This window comes from Macrosteles quadrilineatus, unplaced genomic scaffold (assembly GCF_028750875.1).
Source record: "Macrosteles quadrilineatus isolate MER2022 unplaced genomic scaffold, UCM_ALF_1.0 Scaffold_9__3_contigs__length_116548681, whole genome shotgun sequence".
NCBI lineage: Eukaryota > Metazoa > Arthropoda > Insecta > Hemiptera > Cicadellidae > Macrosteles > Macrosteles quadrilineatus.
In genome coordinates this window covers 40,997,402-41,012,573 of record NW_026542602.1, presented here as the reverse complement: position 1 = coordinate 41,012,573, position 15,172 = coordinate 40,997,402, and the positions used below count along the sequence as shown (strand labels likewise).

The following is a 15,172-nucleotide window of genomic DNA, read 5'->3' as shown; positions in this document are numbered from 1 at the left end:
ATGCAGTAGCAGTGATGTAAGTGCAAGTTTGATTATTTACATTTAACTCTCACATAACTTTTAATCTAGGTGAGTTCTTGCGACTTACGGTCAAAGCTGACGAGTATTTGGACAAACTGGTAGAGTACTGCATCATCAAGTTCTACACAATAGCTACGGTGATGGAGACTAAACAGACATGGGCTGGCGAGGATGACTTCCAAGTCATCAAACCTTCCTTGCAGATCATTGTAAGTTTAAATACTTCAGAGATGATCGGTTTTGTTAGGTTCAACCTGAAACTACTTTTATTTTGTTATCCAAAACACCAGAACTTGAATAGATTTGATTAAATTTTTTATTGTTTCCTGTGTTCTTGATAAAGACGTGTGTCACCCTTTGCATTTCGCCAGCTTGTGTGTCATCTTCAGGGTGTTTTCTTAAGTTATCATCACTAACACTATAGACTAAATATTTATAAAAATATTTGACAGCGTGAGTGGCCACGAACAATGGTGACACACAAAATCTTACTCCAGAAAACAGGCAACAAAAATGATAATCTAATTTTACTTTTAATTATTTCAGTTAAACTTAATAGTACAGTAAAAATATTTTTTGACCCCAAAAAAATTAGCACAACCGGGGAATTTGGTACAGATGTTGGGTGTACCTTCCTTTTGAACATACTAAAAGTCCCCTAAAATTGAAGCTGTGCTACGGCCGCCATATTGGAAAATGGCGGCATATTTCTGTATTTTTCGCTATAGTGACTTTATTATTAGAGATACAGGAAAAAGCTAAATGTACAAAATGTAGGTCATCTAAAAATACACATTTTTTGTATTTACCATCTTTCTCTAAACCTAACGGTTTTTGAGTTATTTGTTATTAAGTATATTTAGTTTTTTCTATTTATCAAAAATAGGTGAAACACATGGAAATTGACCGTTACTTTCAAGGATTATGATAATTTATCCTATTTAGTTAAATAGTGTGATACTATAAAATCTAAAAATTTAAGCTTATTTTATGAATAAAAAAACTCCGCCACAGCAAACCTGCAGACTCAGCAAATTTCCATTTGATTAGATGTTTTATTAAAAAATGTATATAAATAAAATTAGGTTCAATAGGTACCTAGGTTTGCTGCTACAGGTAGGTTATTATAGTGTGTTTTTTTAAGTAAAATATCAATACCTTACTATAAAATAACTAATTTTCCAAGTTTGGTCAAAATATATCTATAAACAAGTAAACTGCAACAGTTAACTAATTCATAAGAATAGCATGGGAGTTTTAAATTTACAATAAACAAATATTTGAGTATACAAATTTTGGTCGTGTTTACTAAAAAGATGGCGAATGCTCACGATTAGAATATTAACCAAATGGGTTTTCAAAAGGAGATGGAGCCTGTTATTTAAGTAATATTAATTCGCACCGAAAATATTGTATGCAGTAAGGTGATCTACCATATTTTGTAAAGTACGCAATAGTCATATTAATATTTTATCTTCATTTTTTACCCATTTAATAGTTAACATTTTAGTATTTTGATGGCACCACCACACTAACTAACTATACTTGACATCCCATTGTAAATTTGGAAGGGTGTTTTTCGTGTCTAGTTCATGTTGGTGACTAATTAAGTATTGTATAGTTAGTTTTATTTATCAAAAATCGGTGAAACCCATCGCAATCGACGGTTACTTTCAAGGTTTACGACAATTATTCATCCCACTTAGTTGATATCAGAGTGATAGTGGTAGTGCCATCAAAATATTAAAATGTTTATTTATTAAATGGGTAAAAATGAGTATAAAATATTATTGCGTAGTTTACAAAATATGGTTGATTTCCTCACCGCATACAATATTTCCGATACTTGGTACGAGTTAATATTACTATAGATAAAACATACTGCTTAGTCTATGATATTACAGTACTTAAATTACTTGCTTCTTCTCCTTTAGAAAACCCCTTCGGTTAGTATTCAAAACGTGATGAATAATCGCCATATTTTTAGTAAACACAACCAAAATTTGTATATTTAAATTTGTAAATTGTAAATCTTAAGCTACCATGCTATTATTATGAATTAGTTAACTGTTTCAGTTTGTTTGTTTATAGATTTATTATTTTATGCTAAGTTATTGATATTTTACTAAAAAAAAAAAACACACACTATAATAACCTACCTGTAGCAGCAAACCTAGGTACCTGTTGAATCTAATTTTATTTAAATACAATTAATAAAACATCCAATCTAATGGAAATTTGCTGAGTCTGCAGGTTTGCTGTGGCAGAGTTGTTTTACTCTAAAATAAGCTAAAATTTTAAGATTTTATAGTATCACACTATTTAACTAAATGGGATAAATTATCATAATCCTTGAAAGTAACTGTCAATTTCCATGTGTTTCACCTATTTTTGATAAATAGAAAAAAACTAAATATACTTAATAACAAATAACTCAAAAACCGTTGGGTTTAGAGAAAGATGGTAAATACAAGAAATGTGTATTTTTAGATGACCTACATTTTGTACATTTAGCTTTTACCTGTATCTTCTAATAATAAAGTCACTATAGCGAAAAATACAGAAATATGCCGCCAATTTTCCAATATGGCGGCCGTAGCACAGCTTCAATTTTAGAGGACTTTTAGTATGTTCAAAAGGAAGGTACACCCAACATCTGTACCAAATTCCCCGGTTGTGCTAATTTTTTTTAGGTTTATGGAATTTTTATCTTATTTTTACTGCACTATAACTGTTAACTGAGTAAACATGTAGGTTAGGTGATCAACAATCTGTTGCAACAAGATAACATTAATTTACTTTTTCCAGGTGAATCCCGAACTTTCAATGGGACTTCCTGCCAGAATTGTCTATCAGTTCAAGAATCCTCTGAAGAGAAAGCTGACCAACTGCAAGTTCTCCTACGAAGGACCAGGATTGTGCAAAGCTCAAAAAGTTCCCTACAGGTAATTTGGGAGAGAAGTATAGTGTTGGGGAAATAGCTAATGAGTTAGACTCCGTTCAAAAAATTTAGGCGGTTTTAGGGGAAGAAATCTATCTTCTCCGCTTGAACCTGCCTTTAAAATAGTAGCTAAACAGCTGAGGTTTGCCAAAACATAAATCAGCTGTGTCATATATATATTAAGCAAAAAAGTAGTGGAGGAACTTCTCCTCAAAGCACCTAAATTTTGTGAACGGAGTATATGTTGGTACAGTATGTTAAAGTCAAAGACTAGGAATTGAAATGTTCCTTTTAAAAAAATACATTAAAAGTCCTATGGACCTAGGAAGGAACACAATTAAGAAGATACTAATTTACAAAACTTCCTAACCTAACCTGACAGGGCAGAGGGGTTTTTCCCTCCTTTCTGAATTCTTGTTCAGGTGCTGGCCTAACATGCTCAAAGCAATTAAGTATAGTAAAATTTCATTCTCATTCTGTACAAAAACTATTCAATTGGGCCTATTTTTGTTTCCCTCGTATCGTATGTGATAGTTTTGTTTACATAATTTGATAAGAGTAACTATTACCTCTCGTCTGATTTTTGCAGGGATATTGGAGCCGAGGCAGAAGCTAGGTTGGAGATTGTTTTCACTCCAATTTTTCCTGGACCCCATAAACTTGTGGCTACTTTCGACTCCACGGAGCTCAAAGACATCACTGGCTCCGTCCACGTGGACGTCCTCGAGGAGTGATATCCATGCAGAGCAAAAAAATTTATCAATGTTTGTTATTTTCAAGTTTAGAACTATTTACCTCATACAAATAGGAAAAATTTTTATAGTTTGTCAAACTAATGTTGAAATGTGGTTCTTGATATCAAAATAAGGGCGTTTGTGAGCCCTATAGGAGATTTAAGAGTGTTTTATACAATATTTTGCCTCGATGTTTTTTTCTTGACATTTGTGCTTGATGTGAGTAATCATTGATTACCTGTTGTAGTGTGTGATTTAAATTGGAATAAAGTTTATATTTTGTGTGTGTTTGTTTGATAACGTTTGATGCGTAAAAAAAAGTAAATATATGTTGTTGAAAAATTGTCTTTCATTAAATATCCCAAACATTAGCCTGACTTCATAACATTTTAGAAATACAGTAAATCCTAAAATTCAGCCAAGCACTTACCTATTGCAGAGTTTTGACAGATCGTATTTCAATTTTCCAACTGAAAAAACAACCTTCAGACATTATTATAATCCTCTTAAAACACTCTCCTACAAACCTTTTCTAACCTCAATTTATTTTTTCCACCTGTATCATTATAGTTTTTATTAAAAAAATAGTACTAACTAAATTTCATGAACCGGCTTCAAAACCATTGGGTCTCACGTTGTGTAGAAGTAAAAGGCCTGGCCTAGGTAATGTATTAATTGAGATGGGGACGCTACCTAGATGCGTATTTCAAACCCAAAAATGAGGGATGACGGAAGAAGTGTGAGGATCTGTGTGGCTTTGTAGTAACTTTGTGTAGCTTGCTGACTACAATCAGCTGTTTCATTAGATAAGATCATTCTTTAAAAGTCCAATGACAGCTGGGTAAAGTTACGAGCTATAAAAAAACTACTGACTTTTCTCAGCACAGCAACTGATTTTAGACAAAAGTTTTTTTTCCAACCGTCTAAGTTGCAATGGTAAACCACAGGAGTGAACGGAACATGCCACATCAACCACTCATCAACACCGGTGAAATGCTGTTGAGCAGCCGGCCTAGATATTGGCTGATTTTTTACCGACCATACAAAATTGGTATGTGAATATCTTTCAACAGTTAAAACTTGAATGCCAGTTAGTGGAACTAACCCAGTACATGTATTTTGTTCTGAATTAGAAAAGGCATATTTAGTAGCAAAGCTTTAATTAGATACTAATTAAATATGTACAGGGTAAACAGTCATCGACGATTCATAATAAATTCATTTATTAACATAGTTCATTATTAACAGATATTTACAAAATAAATAAATTTGAAGCGTTTCTTGAATGTTTATAACAATTTAGTTGAAGAATTTTCACCGTGGTGGAGTAAACTTTAGTTAGTTTATCAAAGGAGTAATTGGAGATAACTTTTATGTTGGCACTGGCTGTTAAGTACGGTATTTGAATCTAAAAAATAGTTTTAGTATACGAACTATTGTATTACATCCTACATAATAAAATGTAGTTCTCTGTAAAATATTTCAAATAAAGTTACAAGGATTAACATATTTTAAAGTGTTTAGGATTTAAACTTAAAAGCATTTAGGATTAAAATTGTACAGTGAATGTACTCAACAGGAACCCAAACTGCACTTCCAACACAAAATTTCTGTAATTTTTTGTAAGATATTGATTATTAACTATAGGCTAATTGAATTCAGTGAAAAATTATTAACCTAACTAACATAAAACAGCCAAATGTTTACAAATTAGATGTATTCACTTAAATTGTACTGCTAAATCACATTGTTGTATCAATCTGTAAGTTTTACAGTCAAATATCGTTCAACGTTCCATAATCCACGTGTGACAAACACCGAACATGTGAACCTTTAATGAGGTGTTAAAAATAAACTCTAGGTTGGCAGTTTCGGTGTCAGTCATTATACCAATCAAGGAACAGCAGTGTCAATGACATCACTAATAAGAAGAAGATAACGTAGAACCGAAGACTTGCGTTACTTTGTATTGCTTGTCGTATTTGCGTGTTGGCGTCCCTGAGATTCTCCGTTGTGCCGACGACAGTGCCGAATATCCTTTCTATGTCCTTATCTTGCTCAAGAACCTTCTCTGCAAATACTTCCTGAAGCTCAGCGATTTTCACGACTTTAGTTTCTATTTGTCTAACCTAGAACAAATAGATACATATTCAATCAGGACTAAAGGATGAGTGTAGAATGGAGTGAGGTGCTTTGTGCAGGGTTTTCAAACTGAACAGCTGTTTCTTTACCAAAGACTATTTGCATCGCCTCCTTTAATACAAGCCACGGTGAGACAAATGTGGCAACGCTGCAGTCCTGGCCTACTGAAAGAGCTGTAGCACCAATTTACATGGACAGCGTTGGATGATACAAAATTGTTGGGCACGGCATTGCATTAGAGAAAGCTAGGCTGATTGTCAGAAGCCAAATAAACGTAAACCAGGGTAGATATGTAAAATTTCAACTTTTAAAAGCTAGGTACTTGTAAAGATTCTTATCTTGAACTGGAAAACTATGACGATTAATAGGTTTTCACAATATCTCACTCAGCTACCCAGCCATCGATCACTCAGAGGTCATCCACAATCACACAACACCAAACGACTAAGCATATGATAGTTCTTGACTTAGCATCTCTGTTACATGTAGACTACAGCATAGGCAATGCCTAGGTATTTATTTTAGCAGTTTATTTGTTAATGTCAAAGAAATGTGTTGGTTTGAGTTTTGTTCAGAGCCAATATTATCTGTAGGCCTAAGTAAGGTTTGGAGGGTTTGTTCTGGAATTTCCCATATAAGAAGTAAGCCATTAGCTATGTAAGACCTGGACCCTGGACGATTTACTTTTTCAGTCTTGATGTCCCCAGAAGCAAAAAATACTATTTTGTACAAATTTAAATATGAAGTCTATAAACTTGATATGCTAACTCAAGTAATTTTAATCTGATTTTATTAAAATTTGGCATGAATGTGTAGGGCTGCATAAACTTGATTAAGTTCACCAACCAGCATGATCGGGTAATGGAAAAAAGGTATTAAGCGGGGTTTACATGAAACGTTCCCTACAGCCTGCTCTCGTTTCTGGTCCCAACCACCCTCGACTCATTCTCCCACCTGGTTGAAAGAGCATTGTATTTGACCTATACTCTGCACCCGATCTGATCTCTGAGTGTTGCTTTACTTTGTTGAAGAGCCATTGATAAATAAAAAATTTGTTTTTTGAAAGTTTTTAAAGTGTACCTAATGTAATGGCTCCCCATTTATTGAAGGGACAAGTTATTGGAGTAGTATTAACTGCATTGGCAGCGTGCAAAAAAAAATAAGGAAAAAGAGGATGTGGTGGGTATACCTCCAAAGACCTGTATTGACTCATGAAAGACTTATGGACGTATTGAATGCTTAAGACCTCCGGAATTTCTCGCGTACATGAAACATGCGATTTTCACCGATTTACTAAATTTGGTGACCAGGTGACCTCATACCAAAAGATAGTAGGCTACAGTAATGCTTAGGCGTTAAGCAGTAAAGAATTTTGTATCCTAAAAACTTATCAACATCATTATAAACTTCAATAAATCAAAATCATCAGGCTATGAAATATAGCCTACATGCAATAACCGACTAATTACATATCCTACTGAAAAGATTGATTTACAGAATAAGCAACTTACATCACTAGTAAGGCTGTTCAGATCGTTATACAGTTCTTCATTCTCTCTTTCAAACATCTGCATCTCCTCAGGTGACAGTTCGTCCTCTTGCGTAAGAGAACTGACCACTGGAGGCTCCACTGTCAAACTCGAAGGCCTAACATTAGTGTCCTTCACAACAATGTCCTCACCAGTTGTAGTTAGCTCACTCTTTGATGGACTTTGAACACTGTTAATGAGACTGTTATTGATTACGTCTGACTCTAACCTTGCCATTTTTTGCGCTTCCATATTTCTCTTCACTCTAACACTTTTTTGGTCGTAATATATCTTGCTAACAGTTTTGAGATACGCTTCCAACAAGTCGACAATCGCATTCTGATGATCGACAAGCTGCAAAGGCCCATCATGCAAAGTTGGATCTCGCTTCATTTCTAAAATGGCATTGGAACATGTTTTTACAATACGCTGAGCACCTGTGTCGATTATATCTCGCTCCGAATCACTCATTTTAGGAATCGTCGAGAGGTGATTGGAGAAGTTCAAGTACGCTTTCCTATGTTCCAAGAGGAAATCTCTCAACCTGGTTATCTGACTGAGCACATCCTTTGCTTTCACGGTAAACTCACTGTTTTTTATCTTAGTCGTGAGAATTCTATTCTTGTCCAACTCCGGTAGAATCAGACCAAGAGCCTTGTTGCGGGTGTGTACTGTCTTTACACAGGCTTTAAACAAAGCTGTTATCTCCATTGTGTCACTGAAAAATTAAAAATGCATTACTATTGTAACTAATTAAGGTAAAAAGATAAATAAAGAAATCCTTAGCATAGCCTCTTCTAAAACCAGGTGTGCTGTTGGTGTTTGGCAACATAGCACCAGCCTGCCTATAGCCATGGTAATAACAAACGTGTTTAAACATAAACATTGCTCAAAAGCTCCATTATGAAATAAATTGCGACCGATGTTTCTGTAGACTGGCATTGCACGGTTGTCACTTTTGTCTCGCTGCAGCCTTGCATTATAAATGGCCATTTTGGTACGGTATATGTAGTCTATCACATGTCATATTCAGTGAGCCTATAATAGCCTACATGATTCCTAATACAAAACCGTGTAGTTTAAAGGCAACTCGAGTGAAATCTTGTGCCGGTCTCATGGTTTGTTGGGTAATGGTAATCATGTTAGATCAGGTTAGGAAATAATATTAGGTATACCGCCCACCACCTGGCTATCTTTTCTTGCAGCAGTGACCCCTAGAGACCAGCATATCTACCGGCGACAGGGGAGGGAGTAATGAAGTGTTCAGTCAGTTAAAAACTTTTTTAAAGAATTTTAAAAAGTTTTACATAAGGCCCTCGTGAATAGGCCACTATATTCTCTGGGGGAGCTGAATGAGGTACCACTCTTCCCTTCACAATAAAAACGTCCGCCATACCACCAGTTGTAAATATTAGTTTTATTATAGTAACTTATTTAAAGAAATAAATCAAGTCTTTACATTTTTAAAGACATGACACGATCTATCTGACATTGTCAATCAAGGATTAAGAATACAAGTATTCAAGTAAGTAAGTAAGTAAGTAAGTAAGTAAGTTCAGAGGTAGCCATTGTTAGCCTATTGTTTGTTATTTACATCTTTTCGACATATGTAGTACTGAAATGTTAACATTTTGCTGTTCGCACAAAAGAATACTTATATACAGTGGTTATAACCCCTCCTCAGATGCACTTTACTTTAGGTACTACACTCATTCGAATGAAAATATCGATTATTTGATTGCTTCATTCGATATACCGGTATCGTTTGGTTAGTTAGGTTAGGTTAATCTAATACCTTACCAACCAAACGATATATCGAATGAAACAATCGATATATCGATCGATATTTTCATTCGAATGAGTGTAGGACCTTAAGTAAAGTGCAGCCCCCTCCTCCCTTCCAAATCCAACACGATATTAAATATCAAACTAATATTTCATCGATATATCTCTGCGGTTCTCTGTGGAACTGTACTTAGGCCTAACTAAGTTAAGTTAAAAACTTAATGTGATTATTTGAAAGACAAGATATAAAAAGCAATAAAATAATGGCAATAGCCTGTCATAAACTAGGCCTAGGCCTATATCAATGATTGCTTGTCCAGATTGTTTTGATTCTCTAAGGTTTGTCCAAAAAGTAAGTAGACCTAGCCTAGGCCTAGTTAAGAATCATCAGTAATTTAATTCCCTTTGTGGTTTTCATGAAACTAATATTGACTATAGCCTTAAATGTGGTTTGGCTAAAAAGTCCCTCATCATATGTAAATTTAGTACCGTAAGTTAGGCCAATTATTTAATGTGCAAGTTAGTTCTAACCTAAAATGTGTACACAAAGAAGGCTTAACTTACCTAGACCTAACTTACCTTAAAAACTTCCTTACTTTAAAATATATTCAAGTACATTGCGATGCAAATTATATCACAATTTCAAAAAATTAAATTAGTCCTAGGCCTATATAATTTTTAGTGAATTTTCTTATCAAACTAAGGTTCTAGTCGACAAAATAAGGTTAGAGGCACGATACGTTGATGTAAACAGAGAGCAGAAGCAGAACAGATTGAGTTGACTGACAGATCCGATCTGACACATCAAAACCAGCTGATATCCGTTGTCAGGTTTCAGGAAGCTAGAAAAGTTTTCAAGTCGAGTACTATATAAAAACCATCAATTCTTTGACAAAATCTATGCACCTTGGGTGGTGTCAAAGACTAACCAACACACAAGTAGACTTCTCTTTGGTGACACTGACTGATCGCTGCTGTCCATAAAATGTAACGTGAAATTAACCCTAAAATAATAAATAAACTTTATATATTATTTTAGGGATAATTACATGATTTTTGCTTTACTGTTTGGTTATTTATTTTATGTATTTGTTTATTTATTTCGACGGCAAGCAGCCAATTTACAAATTACTTGTTATAAATTACAGTTTACTATAATTAGTTATGTTATAGACTAAGGAACCAATTAGTTATATACCTAAGGGGACGATTATTGTTAATGTAGAGCTTTTTATTTGGCTAAGTTTTCAATGACTGAAATAACAAGAAACAAATTGTATACAAAATTACCCCTGCGAGCACCGGACGGAAGTAACAATAACATCATTGTCTGTAGCTGATACCCTGTTACTTTAGGAGTTTTTTATATAACTAGCGGCATATACAAAATGAATTAAATTAAATTCCATTTTTAAATTATTAAATTATTTTTGTCTATGCTAGCAGCTATCTTGGATAGTTTCAAACAGCTGCTGAAGAGTTAATTTATCGTCCAAAAATAGTTTTTTTTTTCTAAACACCAAAGTGATTAAAATTGAAATATCTAGTATAGGCCTACTATGAGATTAGAAATGTTATTTGTAGTTTTGAATTGTTCTCCATAAGGGAGTCTATGGAATGCTATGACGGCCATCTTGGATGTGCCCGTCATAAGAACCATGTTAATTTCGTTAATTTCAAACAGCCGCTAATAGAGTTATTTACCACCCAAAAATATTTTTTCAAACACTAGAGTGATTGTAATTTAAATATAGAGTATACTGTGGGATTATAATTTTTCTTTGTAGTTATTTCATTGTTTTGCGAGTTAACTTCTAGGCTCAATAGACAATTCTTTATTCCGTTAAACAATATACATTGCAATAGGAAAGTTCAGTACAATTTCAACACATTTAAACTATTTCAAGTACTCCAAAGGACTCTTAAAGATGGGAAATCTACCATTGGAGTATGTTTTGTCTATGGTATGTATAATAACCACGGCCACCTTTCAGTTATTCCAGCAGAGGCTATACATACAACATACAACTCTTTGAAAATAAAGTTCCTGGTACTTACGTCATGCAAAGGGTGAAATAAAAACAGCAAACTCGGCAAACCAATCAATCACAAAATAAATAAATAAAAATAAATAAGTAAAATAAGCTAACATAGTTTAGGTACATGAGGTATCGTAAAGTTTAAATACTACTCTGAGGTTAATTGTAAGAAAGAACGATTTATTAGCGTAAAGTTCGATTATTATAGTACCAATTTGTCGTATGATATCCGAACTTTACGCTAATAATATAAATCGAAACCTTACGTCAACTGCTTCGATACTCAGGCAAGAAAAGGGATGCGTGTAAGATTTTTTGGTGACATAGTAATAAATAATAAATAATAAATACGGTTAGAGCGTTGTTTTACTTTCTGTAAAAACAAGCACAAATCGGCTATACCATTGAGAAATAAAGAATAATGATGTATGTGAGTGCTGCTATATCGTAGGAGTATGAAGGCTCATAAAAATAAACATAAAGGTTAAGATAAGTTTCCACATGTATAACAACAAAATAAGATATATTTTTTACCCTTCTCTGTGTAAGAAATTATTATTAGTGTGGTGGCTTAGCAAAATGATCGTGACCTGATGGATTAAAGCTGCAGCTTTTGCACATTTCTTCCATACCCTAAATACAAACAATTTATGGGGGGGTGCCCGATTTTGAGGTCCGCCATCTTGAAATATGACGCCATCCTTGTTTTCTTTAGAGGAATTGAACTATTCATTGAAAATGGCCTAAAATCACCCAAAACGACACATTTACGCCATTTTGTATATAACATGTTTTGTTCACAATTAAATTTGCTATAAAATGAGATAAAAACCACTTCGATAACTTAAATAGTCTTGAAGATATAAACTGTTAAAGTTGAAAATTTGATATATTCTTCTACGCTACATGTAGTTTTTGCTATATATCACCCAAACGGTCAACGGTACGTATCTGTTATTATTATATATTTTATTCGTAATTAAATTTGCTATAAAATGAGATAAAAATCTCTAAATTAACTTAAATAGTTCGGAAGATATAAACCGTTAAAGTTATAAGCCTTTTTAATTTCTGTATGCAATAGGTCGGTGTTTCTTAAAAGTCCCCGCGCTTTGTTTTTTCTGCTCGTATTGCGTCAGAAGACTGCAGATTCACACATCAATACTGGACCTAAAATAGTACTTTTTAAAGTACTTCTTCACTTTTTTCACCCAAGGGGGGTCGGCCCACAAGGAGTAAGTTGAAAATCTTAAATAAAAGTATAGGCCATGATGCATATCAAATTAAAGAGATTTACCTGTAGATGATCAACAAGAATAAATGTATAACAAACTTATCAAGAATTGAATAAAAAAGATGTCAATAAATCTGGAATTCCATAAATTGATCGGTTTAAAGTGACAGTATTTAAAAAGTCTATCAACATGCATCAACATTTTAATAAATATGAAAGCAAACAAGAAATGCAATAACAAACTGGATCATAGGATGACCCTACTGTATTATGGACCACCAAGGATTATGAGAAACAATCAAGCAGCTATTTCCTAAAAGTAATAAAACTTGAGGAGAAAAATTCGAGATTTTTAGGAATACTGTTTCCCAAACGATGTAGTCTTGGTAGCGTGCTGTTGTAGGCAAATGCTGTAGAGTGATATCCCATTTCAAATAGGTCCTGAGATCAGGATGGTCTGGAGCAGCGAATCAAATCAGGAGAGTCAAGTTCTGCAATGAGATTCTTCCTCAGGAAAACCAGGTCAGCAATACGCCTTCGAGAACTCAAGTGGTTTAGCCGAAGATGCTGTCGAAGATCCTCAAATGGGTACAACCCTGAATGGGTATCCCAGACGAAGTCCTACGATTCTAAAACAAGAGCTGCACTCTTTCGATGTCCTGTGAACGACCAACTGTATAAATTGGGACCATACAGGAGAACAATATTCCAACAAGGAGAGCACAGCCCACACAGACAACCCATTTCTGGATAATCTCAGAATGAAACCAAGGGCTGAGTTTGCTTTCCTTGTTAACCTGTTATCTTGATCATCAGGGTTGAGATATGATGTAAATGATACTCCAAAGTCGTTGACCGAGGTGGATCTAACAAGTGCGTTCCCATTTATTGAATAGTTGAAAAGAGAGGTTGTTGAGGTCCTGTTGAATGAAACTATCATCCAATAGAATTCATTCAAAAGCATTCCATTTTGCATAAACCACATTGAAATTCCATTGATGCCCTGCTAAAGGCATTTCGATTCTGAGAAAACTTTTTACATGATTTGCGTTTGGGCAGAGATAAAATTGTTCACACAGCCCATTTTTGGAATTTAAATAGAAATTTATTTTTTTAAATTTCATAGTCCCATATAGGTATAGCATACGCTATAGGAATAGGCTATATCATACGCTAAATGTGGATATATTAGTCCGTAATATACGGATATTAGAACTTCGATGGCAGATGTGTTCTTTAAACTACGTAGAACAAAAATTCCAGAACTGACTTTTGTTGAAACCTGCTTAATGTGATCTGAGAAATCAAAATGTTTATATAGTGTCAGTCCCAGAAACCTAACACTGTTAGTTGGATGAACTGTTGTGTCATCCAGAAGTAGGCTGAATCCATTAGAGAGTCTCTTTGAAATAGAAAAGTGCAAAAGTTGGGTTTTTTCGGCGTTGACGGAGAGAAAGTTGGAATCAAACCACTCGATTAAGTTACTGGCTTCCCGAAAGGTAGTGAGCTCCAAGCTTTCGATGTTGCGGCTGGAAATGGAGAGTGAGGTGTCATCAGAAAAAAGTGTTGGTTTGGCAGTTGATATGCAAGATGGAAGGGTGTTAATGAAGAGCAGGAATAGGGTAGGTCCTAAAACAGAGCCCTGAGGCACCTCTCTCAAAATGGTGGTCTTATCAGAGGAATAGGAGCGAATGAACCCGGTTGTCAAGAATCTTTGACAACGTCAGCCATATATTAATGAATATTGGATATAAAATTGGTCCCAGTAGAGATAGATCCTTGAGGTACACCAGAAGAAGGTTCTATCTTACAAGACTTCGCTCCAGCAAATTTCATTGTTAAAAAGTCATTCCACAAATAGTCCTCAAATCATACGAGTATGATTCAGTGATCCCCAATCCACCAAGCTTTGCCACGAGATAAGTGTGACTTACACGGTCGAAAGCCTTGGATAGGTCCAAATTGACAGAATCGTCCTTATGGTTACGAGAAAAGGCTTGCATTATGTCATCCTGGTACGGAACCAAATTGGTCGAGGTAGATCGCCCTTTATTGAAGCCATGTTGATAGGACACGATGACATTCTTCAAAGAAAAAGAGAGTCCATGCAGTAGAATTGCTGGAAATATATTAGCCAATGTAGGTTGTACCACCACTGGACGATAACTTTTGACGGACGGGTCACCTTCCTTGAAAATTTGTAGTACATTACCATTTTTACGACCCCCGAGGGAACTTTCCAAGCTTCATCAAGATGAGATGAAATGGTGTTGACCATTAATTAATAAATAAGCAAAACTATAAAACTGTATAACTTTTGACCCACATGTCCTTTTAAAGTGCAGTTTGTGGTAACGCGTTCTACAGGTAAATCTCTTTGATTTGATATGCATCATGGCCTATACTTTTATTTAAGATTTTCAACTTACTCCTTGTGGGCCGACCCCCCTTGGGTGAAAAAAGTGAAGAAGTACTTTAAAAAGTACTATTTTAGGTCCAGTATTGATGTGTGAATCTGCAGTCTTCTGACGCAATACGAGCAGAAAAAACAAAGCGCGGGGACTTTTAAGAAACACCGACCTATTGCATACAGAAATTAAAGAAGCTTATAACTTTAACGGTTTATATCTTCCGAACTATTTAAGTAATTTAGAGATTTTTATCTCATTTTGTAGCAAATTTAACTACGAATAAAATATATAATAATAACAGATACGTACCGTTGACAGTTTGGGTGATATATAGCA

General features: G+C 34.6%; 2 protein-coding genes across 4 annotated transcripts in view; one reads left to right on the top strand and one right to left on the bottom strand.

Moving 5' to 3' along the window:
• LOC129004356 (hemocyte protein-glutamine gamma-glutamyltransferase-like) overlaps positions 1 to 4,024 on the top strand; it is a 34,386-nt gene extending 30,362 nt beyond the window's left edge. The window contains 3 exon segments of the mRNA XM_054432921.1: positions 70 to 230; positions 2,830 to 2,966; positions 3,552 to 4,024. Of these exon segments, the coding sequence (XP_054288896.1) occupies positions 70 to 230; positions 2,830 to 2,966; positions 3,552 to 3,696 (443 nt within the window). The 3' untranslated portion in view covers positions 3,697 to 4,024.
• A 949-nt stretch (positions 4,025 to 4,973) lies between these two features.
• LOC129003013 (syntaxin-18) lies at positions 4,974 to 9,893 on the bottom strand. 3 transcript variants are annotated; one of them, XM_054431204.1, is made up of 3 exons: positions 9,717 to 9,893; positions 7,350 to 8,085; positions 4,974 to 5,825 (listed from the first exon to the last, which is right to left on the bottom strand). In XM_054431204.1, the coding sequence occupies exons 2-3, from the start codon at positions 8,076 to 8,078 to the stop codon at positions 5,574 to 5,576; spliced, it is 981 nt and encodes a 326-aa protein (XP_054287179.1). In that variant the 5' UTR covers positions 8,079 to 8,085; positions 9,717 to 9,893; the 3' UTR covers positions 4,974 to 5,573. The 3 variants fall into 3 exon arrangements, with proteins under 3 accessions (XP_054287179.1, XP_054287178.1, XP_054287180.1); XM_054431203.1 differs by having other exon boundaries at positions 9,732 to 9,893; XM_054431205.1 differs by having other exon boundaries at positions 9,749 to 9,893.
• Between the last annotated feature and the right edge of the window lie 5,279 nt (positions 9,894 to 15,172).

What these genes read in the sequence shown, in the direction of transcription:
- LOC129003013 (XM_054431204.1), bottom strand. Translation starts at nt 8,078, where the DNA reads ATGGAGATAACAGCTTTGTTTAAAGCCTGTGTAAAGACAGTACACACC. An exon ending in TGAACAGCCTTACTAGTGAT is followed by an intron (nt 5,826 to 7,349) that starts GTAAGTTGCTTA and finishes TATTTGTTCTAG; the next exon opens with GTTAGACAAATAGAAACTAA.